Source organism: Nuphar pumila, unplaced genomic scaffold, assembly GCF_984573655.1.
Source record: "Nuphar pumila unplaced genomic scaffold, dmNupPumi1.hap1.1 HAP1_SCAFFOLD_409, whole genome shotgun sequence".
NCBI lineage: Eukaryota > Viridiplantae > Streptophyta > Magnoliopsida > Nymphaeales > Nymphaeaceae > Nuphar > Nuphar pumila.
The window spans coordinates 36,817-50,958 of record NW_028323332.1 but is presented as its reverse complement, the minus strand read 5'-3'; the positions used below and the strand labels follow the sequence as shown (position 1 = coordinate 50,958).

At 50.8% G+C, this 14,142-nt stretch overlaps 1 protein-coding gene across 1 annotated transcript; it reads right to left on the bottom strand.

Annotated features, from left to right (window-relative positions):
- Positions 1-249: 249 nt before the first annotated feature.
- Positions 250-7,665, bottom strand: LOC149810282 (putative glutamyl endopeptidase, chloroplastic). The gene is made up of 11 exons (XM_089994321.1): positions 7,468-7,665; positions 6,876-7,226; positions 5,920-6,132; positions 5,235-5,455; positions 4,426-4,686; positions 3,853-4,097; positions 2,995-3,221; positions 2,129-2,322; positions 1,600-1,784; positions 724-1,035; positions 250-413 (listed from the first exon to the last, which is right to left on the bottom strand). Exons 1-11 carry the CDS (start codon positions 7,663-7,665, stop codon positions 250-252), a joined length of 2,571 nt encoding a protein of 856 aa, XP_089850447.1.
- Between the last annotated feature and the right edge of the window lie 6,477 nt (positions 7,666-14,142).

Sequence of the window (14,142 nt, the reverse complement as noted above, 5' to 3'; positions counted from 1 at the left end):
CTTACGCTTCGTGTGTGTGGATTGCAGTCATGACATCAACATAATTCGAAAACAAATCAGTACAACATTGGTTGCAGCGCACAGACATGCTAAGAAGCCAAACAGATGGACAGCATTCAACACTAAAAACCTGCACGGCCAAGTCGAGACACGCATCTCAGATGCAAAGCCAAGCCGGATTTGTGCCACTTGCCAATGCTTCAAACCCATCATTACACATGAGCTTGCAGGTTGGTCAGCGGTGAGGTCCTAGCAGTACCTCTCAAGCCATTTCTCAACCTCTGATAGGACATGCATGACAGACTCGTACGCACGGTATCCATGTGACTCGTGCGGGAGCAGGACAAGACGTGTGACGCAGCCATGTCCCTGCAGAGCAGCATAGAATCGTTCCGACTGCAATGGGAAGGTTCCTGCACCACAAAACGACTCAGGTCATGTATTAGAAGGGCCATGATGATAATGACGTATAGATTTTATCACACTGCTGCATTCAATGGACATTGTCGAATCCAAATGCTATGAGTGTCGGCAAAGCAGCCAAAGCCCCAGCTCAAACAGTTCTCTTTTCTCATAAAAACCAAGTCATCAGATTTGCAGAGTGCGGCTTGGCAAAGAATTCACCACTCATTGCAAGACGTCCTTGCACAGGCGCAAAAACGAGCACAAATGCTTTAAAACGGAGCAGGCGACAAGGAAATTATACAAGCTGGACGCCCGCACCGGTGTTGTTGTCAGCCTCGCCGTGGATGAGAAGCAGTGGCTTCTTGATCTTGTCAGCATGAGTGAAGCTGGCCATCGTGTTGTACACCTCAGGAGCTTGCCAGTACGTGCGCTGCTCGGACTGAAAGCCAAAAGGAGTCAGCGTCCGGTTGTAGGCGCCAGACTGCGCAATGCCGCACGCAAACAGATCACCGCAGTGTGCCAGAATGTTGGCGGTCATGAATGCGCCGTACGAGTGCCCTCCAATCGCTATCCGAGCAGGATCTGCCACACCTAACCTCACCACCTCCTCTACTGCTGCTGTTGCGCTCGCTGCATGCAGACCCACGCTGTAAGCATCCCGTGTTTCGCCAGAATTGGGTACGACCCCCATGTCTTCTCCAGAATTCATGGGTTTTCAAGATCTGGACCCAAACACCATTCTGCCTGGCGAAACACTCTGAGCATCATGTCGCAAGGTTCTGCAAGTACACAAAGGATACAGCGGTCCGGACGTGCCACGAGGAGCGCCCTTGCTCGGATAGGGAAGGTGCACGACCGACCAGGGCTGGTACATCTTTCACCCCGCACATCCAGAGATCTGGAGAACACCTCTTGAAAGTCCACTCCCGTCAAAGAGCCGGATCACCAGTGCAGGATCAAATAGGTTTCTAGCAGCAGCTGTCACAAGGCGGCATTTGTACGTCCATGAATGATTCCCAAGGATACCCGGAGTTGCCAATGTCCATCTGGATGCGGTAGAGTTGTGAAAGGATGCAGCATCAGGAAGGGCAGAAAAGCTCCATGAAGCCTGTGCATACTACTTAGCACACGCTACAGGCCATGTAACACCTACGACCTTGGCATGCAGAAGTAGCTGATATGCTTGGAGCATACCAACAAGCTGCTGAACGTAGGTGTCGTTCGGCTCCTCGTCGCCTTCTGCGACGATCGGCATCGATGGGCCAGCAAGTACTGCGTAGCGTTTCGACAACCAGACCAGCGGTGACGACCCGTCGATGCCACTAAATTCAAACGGCGACTTGTTCAACTGTCCCGCAGCATCTTTGGATTTGTACTCCCTGCACAGAAATGTGTTGTTATTTGTATGTGTCGCTGTTTGTCGCCCCCTTGCCTCATGAACTACCCTTCGCAGAATTTGACATCTCGCAGAAACATGATCCGACTTGCAAGGAAGTCAGTCATCCAGTTTGAAAGCACATGATGGCAGGTCTGTTGCAGGTCGACGTAATTTGTGGCACCCTGGAAAGCGACATTGAAATTGGAGTGCTCTGAGGGTCAAGTGCAAGCAGGATCAAGTCAATCAAGCAGGGTACAAGTCATCAAAGCCGAGCCATGCTGGCATGAAATGAAAGAAATGCCACCAGGAACACATGAGTTTGCCTTGCCTGGTACTGTTCCACACCTAGGGTAAGCCCACATGAGGCAGGGCAAGGGCCCATCTTTGTTCTTGTCATAGCCAGGAGGGGTGTGCAGTGTGGCTGTCAAGTCCACGCCATCAGCACGTTTGTAGCGGATTATCTGCTTCTGCATGTCTCTCAGCTGAGGATACGGGTGGGGGTCGTTTGTCAGCTGCCGCTCAATTCGCTTGCTTCCCCCCTGCAAGCAGTGCAGTTTGAGAGCAACACATCACCTGAAACGCAAGACCGGAGGCACGCAGCTAACACTCTGGATGCAGCATGGAAAAGGAAGCATATCACACATCAGTTGACCCAGAAGGAATTGAGAACTGGACACAATTCTGTTTCTGATGTTGGCAGACCAAGCCCGTCTCAACTCCGGGTACTCGTTACTTGCACACGAGAAAAGAGAACTCCTGTCGTGGACAAAACGACGAACTCCTGGCCCAAACATCCAATTATTCTGGCACAAAAAAAATTAGAACATGTGATAACCCAAAAACCAGTGTCTGGGATGACTTAAGTAATCGATCGTTGCAAGGTCCTGAGAGCATTCGTACTCCCAGTAATTCTAGGATGCCCGTGTGCAGATCAGCGCTTCGCTAGATGGGTTTCGACCCCGTGTTGGTCCAAAATTCATGAACTTTCAGGCATCTGGACCCGCAAATCACGGTGTGGCAAAGCTCTGGTACTGTTGGTTGACAGCTCGTCGGAGATAGCCACAAACTTGGGGTGCGGTGTCAGCTTCGCTGCAACTCTCGAATATGAAGAGTAATGAGTTATTTGTCGCAGCATAGTTTGCAAGCAGCACAAACAAATCCCCGCAAAGCCTGTACTGAAAGGAAAGCTGTGGAGCCAAGCAGGAGCGTACCTGAGTGAAGTGCTGCAGGTGGAACTGGGGCGGATCTTGCTGTGTTTCGCGGGTGAACATGATCTGGAGGTCGTCTAAACTGAAAGGGCCGGACTTGTGGTCGTTCATGATGGACGACGGGGACTCGAAATATGGAGGGCTACTCTGCCAGATCCGCTTGGTCTCCTTGCTATCAAGGTCGAAAACATCCAGAAAGGGACGGTTCCCTTCTGGCGATGCTCCAGTCCCTGCGGCAATCATCTGCTGTGAATGAGGGCCTGCACTGCTTAAAGAGCAGGCACTGCTGGAGAAATGTGATAAAGCCTGGAGTCATCATTAGAGGGAGACTGTGGCATATCATATACATGTTGTACATGGGGTTATATATGCATGTTGTTATGGGATTGAGACAACGGCAGCGTCAGCACTTCCTTTCCCTGCCTAGCCATGCAACTTCAAATGTACAACAATCTATTGAATGCTTCACCTGTGGGGTGGGGAGGGTAAAAATTACAACCCAAACCCCAACCCGGAGCGACCAAATCTTCTTTGAATGCTTCCCTGTCAATGACTAAGTAGTCTGCAATGCTCTTGCACCATAATGTATGACCCGCTGATGCCCTTGTCACCACATCACCTCATCCACATGGACTGTCGAGTGCAACTTGGGGATGCATGGTACACATTGTGTACCAAAGTACAGTTGTTGTTCAAAGGTTTCTGTCCACGTGCAGCATGTTTCAAAAATGAACCGTCACATCTAGTCACAGAACATGAAGGCCTGCAAGGGTGGCGAATGGTGCCTCATAGAACATTGCAATAAAGCCACCTGGTGTACAAACGTGTACAAACGCATGAAGAGCAAGAGAATGACAGCACCTGCAAGGAGCAACTGGCGTTGGCCGTTCAGCTTGGCGATGATGTTCGTGGGCAGCGAGGGATGCTTGCAAAACATGGGGCTACCAGGGTCGGAGTAGACATCTTCATAGCTCCGGTCGAAGAGAATGTTGGGGGCAAGCTCAGGTTCAGAGGGCCTGATCGTCCAGACGCGGCTGCGTCGGGACTTCCACTGCGACTCGAACACGAGCGCCAAGTCGTCATCACACCATGCAAGGCCGCCGAACCTAGCGAGCAGGCATAGTGGCGTCAGGCATCTGCCACATACATCTCTCACAGTTCATCAAACTCCGCACCACAGAGCTGCAACCTGCAAGGTGACGCCATGAAAGAGTACATTGCACAAATGTTATCACTACCCTGCCCAATATCTCGAGATAGCAAAACCGAATGGAAGGTGGCGGGTAGTTTGGATGCAAGAGCAATGGTGTATCTTTGATTTTCATGCTTGTGGTGACGGAATTTGCCAAGTAATGGCCGGGTGGTAGTGCACTAAAGGTGTGCAGGGTATCACACACATCTGAGCCTGTGTAGCTTGTGTGGGGTGGGCCGCACCGCATGTCTGTGGCTGCAACCTTTGTGGGAGCCTGGTTCTCGGTTCCAAGTGAAAAATCGAAAGAATATGCTATGTCACGGGGCGACACGTCCGGGAACTTCTTGGGGTCGCCCTCGTCCTGTGCCTCCACCCATGTGAGGGTGCAAGGCTTGTCTGAGCGCCAGTCGATGGAGCGCGGACCCGTCCGAGTCGCGTCAAAGTCGATCGGCACGCTCGTGAGAAGGTTCAGGTCCGCAATTTCTCGGATGCACTTCCCCGCCCTGCTCACATGTATGCTCAGCTGTTGCCTTGCAGGACGCACAACACTTTGGCAGAAACAGCAGAAGTGATGGAGGACTCGACAACCGGCTGTTCCAATCCGTGTAACATGCGTGCGGTTGTTGGCATGCTGGAGCAGACACAAGCGATGGCTGCTGAAGCTGCTATGTACGATTGTTTATAACGACCATTAACAAAGACCATGGACGTGTGATGGTGATTAGGGTTGTCCAGCTAAATCCACAACATTATATGCATAACAACAGGGGTCGGGGCAAAAACCTACACAAGAATTTTTGATCCATTGAAGGGAGAAAAACAACCTTGTACCATAAATCCCAGTCCCTGCCTTATGACTGACGTGTATAACGGGTGACACGATGCAAAGGTGCGTATTCTCCACCAATTGCCACCGAAAGAACAAGCAAGTGGGGTGGATGAGAGACAGGCCGTCACAAAGGTGAAGCAGAAACACCTCAGCTGTATCCTCCAGATGTGCATGAGGCAATATATGATCTGTATCCTTGGTACAGAGCAGAGCGAAGCTCACCTGTCCCAAACTTGCCATGTCCGGGGAAACCGCCCACAAGGGAGTTCGTAAGAGAAGGGCCGGTTCATCCAGGACACCACAACAAACTGGCCATCTGGGGAGGCGTCACAGGCCACGTACATTCGGGGCGGGCCAAACTCCTTGCGAGTCTGTTGCGTGACGTCGATGACTTCCAGCGTGGATGTCGTCAGCCATTCAAACAGGTCCTCGTCGTACTGGCTCTGCTCACACACGGCCTCCTCTCACATGAACAGCACACCTTTCTCGCAAGAAAGGCAGCAGCAGTGCACGAAGCCTGATCTCACGAAGGAACGCCTTCTGCAGCTTATGACGAAAGGCCTATGCAGTGTGTAGAACTACATCCATGCATTTTCACAGGAAGGTGACCTCTGTGCTCCTAGAAGCATCGCCATTAATAAAAGTTCACATTTATGTCGACAAACATGCGGCTCAGTTGACGTGGAAAACAGCCTGCAGACATGCCGGCAGCCATGGGAGATGGGGACAGGCCGGCCATGTACGCGCTTGGTAATGACGCAAGGTCATATATTCCCACGTCATACATGATAAAGCGGCCGGGACAAGCAGATACGGTGTGGGAAATTGCTGGATACTTGCTCAGCTACAAATCAACCCTGAACTGATGTATAGGAGAAGCTGGCTTGCAGGCATTGTCCGGGCATACCTTGAGAAGGTCAGGATACGTTCGAGCTTGAGACACAGCACCGGTCGTGTTGTCCGAGATCTTGGGCCCGACGGGAGCATCAGGGGCTGTAGGCATGGGGCGGCGGTTGGAGGGGATGGTGCTGGTGATGATCGTGCCGTTATCTACCCAAACATAGTCTTCAAAGATCGCGTTCATCCCGGATGTCGCGCTGGACTCCACCAACCTTTTCGCCTGCGTACAGTCACGTGGTACGTGTCACATTTCAAGGCGCATACACGCGATCATGGACGTCAACTCACTCACGTTCAGATTGTACCATTCACACACTCCACGATGAACAAGCCATGTGCTTTGGTTTGCTCATGTCCCCAAGCAAGCCCCAGTGCGCGATTGGATGCCCGTCAAGAAACACAGAAAGGGACGAACGCTTCAAGACAAAGCGCAGCATCGTGGAGAGCGTTTATGCACGTCGCAATCGCATTCATCTGTAAATAATTGGACGCGCTCCTCAAGCCGAGGTGCAGTGCAATAACAACACCCGTATGTCACCGATGCACGCCCTCCCGCCCCCTCAGGTCATGCACATCCGGTTGTCTGCAGTCATCATTTTTTCTTTTGCTGAGTGCATTTGCACTCGGGGGGTAGCTTTTCGCATTGGAAACATATAGTCTACGTTGCAATCCGTGCGCAGCAGATTTTGCCACTCAAGATGCAACGCCGAGCAGAAGTACATGCCTGCAAGTAGCCGAACCTCTCCGCCCGACGATATTCACGACTGCAGACTATGTGACGCTTGTGCCCACTTGCACGTGGATTGGAAGAAACGTCGATCGAGATGTAAACTACAGTTTCTCAAAAACCAAAGATAGGTAGATGTGATTGTGTGCCACCAGCCGCCCATTCCCAAGTAGCTCTTAAGGTTGCCAATGTCCATGTGAATACGTTGGTGTTGTAAAACGATGCATCAGCCGCACCTGCAGGTCATCCACCGAGGCAACCCACAGCTCCAGAGGATGGCGAGGGGGGTCGCTGGCCCCGCCCGCGCTTCGCAGCGTGAAAGCAAAGTGCTTGCCGTCAGGGCTCCAGCGCACGTAGTTGATCACCATGGAGTCTGGAATTCCAAGCACCTTGTGCTCCGGGAGGTCCGAGATGAAAGCCGTTTCGGCCATGTCTGCGGAGTATTTGACAATGGCGAGGCTCACAGAGTGCCCCATGCGCGAGCGTGCGCAGATGTCAGGGTCAATTCTCAGCCCTGCCAGCTTGAGCTCCGGCCTCATGAGCTCCCTGATTGAGGGATACAGCGAAGTTCGGCCGATCTTTAGGATCTGTGATGCAGGAACATTTGTTCAAGTGACCCACGCGCATGCGCCTTAACCATCAATTGACGTATCGGCAGAGAGCACCCTTGAGCTTTATAACCTGCACTGACTCGGCGAGACTGGTGGTTGCTGCAGAACGTCCTGTCATGTTTCAATGCTGGCAATGTCAAATGCTTGCAACACGGACTTGCACAGCATATGATAGCAGGTAGCGCATTGCACGATACATCTTGGTGGGGTATTTTACCTGGGACCGGTCAGGCGAAAAAGCATACGATGGCGTGACAGGGGCATCCAGAACGTCTTGAATGTCTTGTGATGGCAACTGGTAGCCATCTCTTGTGTCGTTACTCTCTGCGATGATGGTCAACAACGATTGAGAAACTGTAACTGTACAAATAAACTGCATAATTGCCCAAAACACGCGCGCAGCCCATGGCGGCATTGCTTAATGCTGTTCGACCCTAACTCACAGATGTTGCCGATCACAGATGTTGCCGAGCAAACCAACGCAGTCTGGACACTCTTTCTCCAGCTCCTACAATGATCTGCACATTTATATTTCTTCTTGATATTCCCACGTATGACCTCAGATCCTCCAAGTAGATGGCTGAGGGCGCCCAGGCTTTCACGGCGAAAGCAGGTAGGGCCGCGCACGCGCAGCAAGAAATGCACCAATCTCTTATCCTGGTGCACAACACTGTATAGGAGTCGTTTTTGCTTGCGCACCTCCTTCTTTAGCTAATACTGCATCCAGTCTCACAGGTCTTGGCACCCCAGACAGCTTTTGCGCAAGCCAGGGTAGCCTCCTTCCTGAACTTTCAAGGCCCCACATCCTGCGAGATACAGGAAGGAGAAATTTATGCGGGCAACATGCAGACGTTTGACATGCTGACAGGAACGGCTTTACAGGCATGTTTCTACACCATTTGCCAGGCTAGCACAGTAACAAACGTACACCCGCCCAACGTATGTACCTGATGTCACGAAGAAACAACGATACAGCAGCTTACGCATGTGGCTTTCTAACTTGCGACTGCACGCGACGCAAAGGAAGTGATCCATGTCAGTAAAGTGCTGAGCTATCTGAGATATCGCAGGATACTACAACCCCTTGAAAAAGTCTTTGGTAGAAACTTTCGCAAAGGCTTTGCCAAAGGCTGTGCCAAAGCAGACAAGGATGCGTCCATCCGTAGACACTTGGAACGAAACTGTGCTTGGATCCATCACAACTGGCATCGTAATTGTCCATCGCATCTCCAGCAAACAGCATTTTTTGGTTTCTTGGCACCAGTCCCAGCATCTTTCGCACTCAATGACATACTACAACTCTCCCGACGGTCCTTTGGACCCCGAAGTTGACTTGGATCTTACCAGCGAACACCTGAACAATTTGGATGGTGTTGAGCTGAAGAGCACCTTGAAGGTAGCACTCTCGGAGACTGAACGGCTGCGCGAGCCGGGTTAACGTACCTTATTTTGCAAGCTAGCGGAGCGTACATAGTGGTTCTGTCGACCATGTTGCAGCAAGAGGGTTTCGTCTGGTGTGATGAGGAATCGGCTCGTTTGGTGAAACTTTCCATTTCTGCTCAGGCAATTGTACCGTAATTTACGTTTGCATCGTCTCGCAACCTGAGTGCATGAGCGCCACGTCGCTCGTGAAGTGACAGCTTTGCATTCCCGCTATCACATCATGTTGCTTCTAAACTGACTGGTGTAGTTCGCGCAGTTTTTGGACCTCACTGCGAACAGGCTGAAAGCTGTTGATTTCCGGATTCTTGCATTACCTGGTGCGCATTATGTTTGAGAAGTCGCTGCTGGGTCGAGGGCGTCTAAGCCTGCAACGCTTCATGTCGAGTTTTCACATGATGAACCTTGCAGCTGCCATGCAAGCAAACGTGCTGACTCCCGTTGTCCTGGTGTTTACAAGCACATTGTATATGCTTCAACTGAGACTCTCGGTGTTACTTCCCCGCCTGGTGTTGCTTGGGACCCACGAAGCATGCTGCTCTCCTGGTCTCCCCACTGGTTGTCTACCCTCTTCTGCCATACCAAACTGTGAGGATGGCTGGAATTTAGTGATAACAGTCTCCTTGAAGTCGAGGCCGTGAATGTCTCAATCCTGCTGTGGCATGTGCAGGTCTGGAGGTCCTCTCGCTCCGGCAGAACCTCTTGACAGATGTCTCTGCACTCTCAGATGCATCATGCAAGGCCACCTTGCGTGAGCTTGTGCTGCACGATAACAAGGTCACCCAGATTCCAGACTTGTCCGGCTTCACAGCCTTCACACGCCTGGAGTTCTCGTACAACGAGGTGACCTCCTCAAAACACACTGTTTGCAGATTTACCCACACCGCGTGGTGGTGAAAGGGCAAAGGAAGTGTATTTTCCTGCTCTTTGCACTGAAAGGAATGTTGGCAATGGGTGCAGTTTTCTCAGGCGTGTGAACATCCTAAAGCTGAACACTCGCAATCCTTCAGGGCAGCAGCAGTTCCAACCACACATTAAATGCCTCAACTTGCCGATCAGGAGCATTTGGATGCGATGCGCCGAACTCATTGGCATCCCGTACATATACCATATGTGTTCTTCATCATACCGCAGGAACGCATGCCCAGCTTTCATTGGTGTTGGAAATTGCGTTCATTACAGGTTTCATTAACTACAATGAGTCAGTGCAGGTCCGCAGCCTGGAACCATTGAGATTGGTGGACAGCTCGAACTTGGTAGAATTGTATGTGGCCGTCAACAAGGTAACAGAAATAGCCGGCATCAGCCATTGCACCAAGCTGCAGATTCTGGAGCTTGGATCTAATCGCTTGCGGGTATGCTCCAGGTCCATGAGGTTCTGACTGTGTTCTGTTGTTTACCATTGCCACGCTTGCCTCAGGAGAGCCGTCTTCTCTATCGTCAGAGGCGCCCATGTCTCAATTGTGCAAACAGCATTGCGTCGCCTGCATGTATGACTGAAGACTTTCGCAAGCGCCAAACTTTCCAGTTATGTTTGTCATTGGCAGTGACTTGTACATCACACCTACGGATGACATTCCGTGTCTCACTCACGTGTGCTGCATTCTGTCAATCTTTCATCAATGCGCCTGGAAACAGGCCAGCCTCACGCATGTACACCCATCCATCACCGTTGGAGATGATGATTATGAACATTTCTATTTTTGACACCACCCCAGCCAAATGAATCGATGTGGCAAATGCAATATGGGAATGTCCTGCTCAGAGAAAGTTGTTCAACCTGTCAGTAAATGTCACGCATGTCTTCCCAGTTGTGTCTGTACGCACGTCAGCATGGGCATGGCACGACGGTCAACCGACCCATTGCACAATGCCGAGTGTGGCATTCAATTAGAACACCAGCAAAGTAATCACGTTTGAAAGCTTCGACTTCACAACTGTTGTTGCTCCCTTCCTGATCGATGCCAATTGTTCTGTAATCCCAGGTATGGATTTGGCCGATGCAGTCAGTGCATGGGCCGTGCATGCTTTCCATGGCTTGTTTTGCGCCAGCTTCATGCCGTGATTTCTCGGGCATGGGGCTTGAATGAACAACTGACTGGGACTCGTGTCGAATAGGAGATTTCTGGCTTGGAAACCCTAGTCGAGCTCCAGCAGCTGTGGTTGGGTCGGAACCGCATCACGGCCATACAGAATCTCAGCACTCTCACGAATTTGCGCCAGCTCAGCCTTCAGTCAAACCGCCTTGAAAGCATGAAGGTTTGTTCCTAATGTGACATGCTGTCATTGCGGCCCTCTTTTCTATATCATCATCTCTAAGACTCTGCACGTCATTCCACATACACAGACATATTTGCATTGGCTTCAAGACACGTTTGGGTGAGTGTCTTGTGTCTGCATGCGGTATCATACCCTTGTCTCCTTTTTACCGACATGTCTGTATACCACATTGCTCTGCAAATTGGCCACTTCCTATGCAAGGCGCCACATGATGCGACAAATGCGCCTTCAGGGCGTCATACCGTACTCCAGACAAGAACAGGAAGGAAGCATATTGCAACGCAGGTGGTCTGGCCGATAGGCGTTCATGATTCAGTCTATGCAATTTTCAGACTGATGAACATGGAAAATGCAACCCTGGTTTTTTTTGGTCCATGTTTTGCTGCTTGCCATATTGTATGCTTCATCACATTCATGGCGAGCTAAGTTTTCATGCAACTGGCGATTTGCAGGGTGTTGGAGTCTTGTGTGGATTAGAGGAGCTTTACTTGAGCGACAATGGAATCAAGCAAATGGAGGATCTTGAGAACATTACGAGCCTCAAGGTGTTGGACCTGGCTCATAACGGTATCACCAAGGTGCGCCCGGCTTCAGTGTTTGCGCTTCTCATAAGTCTTGTGCCTGTTTGCTAGGCAGCGCATGTGAGCTCGACATTTGGCTCACATTGCTGCTGCAGTTTCTGCAGTCAGATTGCTGGTTTTTGTCATTCGATTTGTTGGTGTGGTAAGATAACGAGCTTTTATCCCCAGGTCGTGCATTACAGCAACACCCCTTGACGTGGTATTTGCTCATCATCCTTCTGCATTTGACGGTCACAAGTATGCTGACAGCAATATTGCTAGGTGCAGGTTGAGGGCCTGGCAAACCAAACTGAACTGACCGATCTATGGATGAACGATAACCCAATTGAGGACTTGGACCACCTAGACAAAGCATTGTTGAGCTGCAAGAGTGTTCTTGCAACTCTTTACTTGGAGAACTCCCCAGCATCCAAATCCAAGGCGTATCTGCATATCATGAAAGCAATGCTTCCCGCGCTAGAGTATCTAGACAGCACTGCCATCCAGAGGTGACACCAAGCTTGGCAATTAGGCAGGCATGATTACGCCATGATTACGCCATGATTACGCTTTCATATGTGTATCGGTATTATTTGTGGAACCAATGCTTTCAAAGATGATTCCCAGATGTCACATTTGCAGCAGCCGCTCTCGTAACAAAGCGCTTGGGGTATTGATCCGTTAGGCAGCCATGTATGCTGCATTGGATGTCAAGGATCAGGCAGGATCGAGCTGGTGCCGTGTACTTTAGCTGCAGTTATTGCAGACATGTTATCATTCACGTTACCCTTTAGGTAGCCATGTATTTTTGGAATTATGAATCTCAGGATACTTGATATGAACATTTTCCTCCCTGTGGGTGTGGGGCTGGTCACGTCCGGGCATTCCTTCGCCTGCTTTTGTGCTATTGCTTCATCTTCTCCCCACATGACAGTATCTTGGGGCCTGTCTTTGACGCTTTCTCTAAGCAACCCCCCTAGTCTTGTGCGCTTTGTTGCTGAGTGCCCACTCTTCCATTTTAGGCGTGGCTTCTGCACGCGGACATCCTTCCTCCTTGTGTTGTTTAGGCGCGAGATCAAGCTTTGGCTGTCTCGCCCGTTGTCAACGCTGCCCTTTGGGCTGACGTGTTCGTATTTGTATTAAATACATCTCTGTTACAATTACATACATCAAATTGATGAGAATACATGTCCAAAACGTCATTCTACATCATTTGACAGCATGTCCGTCCCGTTCCTCAATCAAAACAGTTGTTCTGACACCCTTGCATGGAGCCATACGTGCGTTGTCATACTACACTTTGATGAGCCCTCTTGTTTGCGCATTCTAGCTTGAAGTATACAAACTTGGGAGCCAAGGTCATGCAGTCTGCAGATCCTGCACTAAGGCATCATGCGCTTGACGCCACGGCATCATTGAGCTCCGGAATGACCTTGAACAGGTCCTGCGCAAGGCCGTAGTCTGCGACCTGAAAAATGGGCGCTTCCGGGTCTGTGTTGATAGCAACAATAACCTTGGAATCTTTCATGCCTGCCAAATGCTGAATTGCCCCTGAGATGCCAACGGCAATATAGAGCTCAGGCGCCACGACTTTTCCCGTCTGTCCAACCTGCAAGTATCACACACTCTGTCTCAAATGCACGAAGAGCCATGAACAGCCTTCGCCACCAACCTTGAGTTGCAATCGACATTGCCTACAGATGCACATCATCCATCAGGGCTGACCAGGTGAGTTCCCACTAAAACAAGTGTCTTGCTGCGCAGCTAGTACCGCGCTTGACGCAAATGCTTAGGCATAGAGGTTTGAGATTGTTGATAGTGCAGCAAGACAAGCGCTGAATGAAACAGCGTACACAGGAGGCCCACCTGCAGCTCATTTGGCGCCATTCCCGCGTCGACCGCGGCACGCGAAGCGCCAACTGCACCTCCCAAAGCATCAGCCAGCCGTTCAAGCATCTGGAAATTTTCAGACGACTTGAGAGCCCGCCCCCCCGAAATGACCACCCGAGCGCTTCCCAGCTCTGGGCGGCCCCCACCTTGACGTCTTCTCGAACCCATTCGCTTTGTCGCCCCTGAAATGCTGCCTGAAGCACCAGTGAATCACATTGCTTGAGATATGATCACGCTTGATCGTTTGTGGTCCTGGAGACAGGCCTTTTGCGACAATGTGTCCTTGCATGTCCGGATGCGTGTCAAACCACAGGGGGCATGCATTGTAAGCATGCAGACCACCACTAAGCAGGCTGACGAGAGTGACTTACAGTATGGTCCCTGGATGTAAAGGTAGCCAGCTGCCTCTAGTCTCTAGGTCATCTTCAATCAAAGACGCGTCCAGTCACACGACCGATTGACTTTGCCCACCATCACAAACGTGCCACAGAGTATTCGGTTAAAGTGCTTTCTCTCTTTACAGGCTATCTGTGATACCCCCTCCTACATTGGCTGTGCAGGCCTACGCTCAAACGCATGCTGTTCTGAAGCACTGTAGGACCGCATTGAAACTTGGTGCCATGGTTGCAATCTTGCAAAAGCTTGCAGCGCACCTCAGCTGAGGCGAGCTCTTCATCTGACACATTCTCGAGTGGTACGGACGTGCTGGTTATCTCACATGA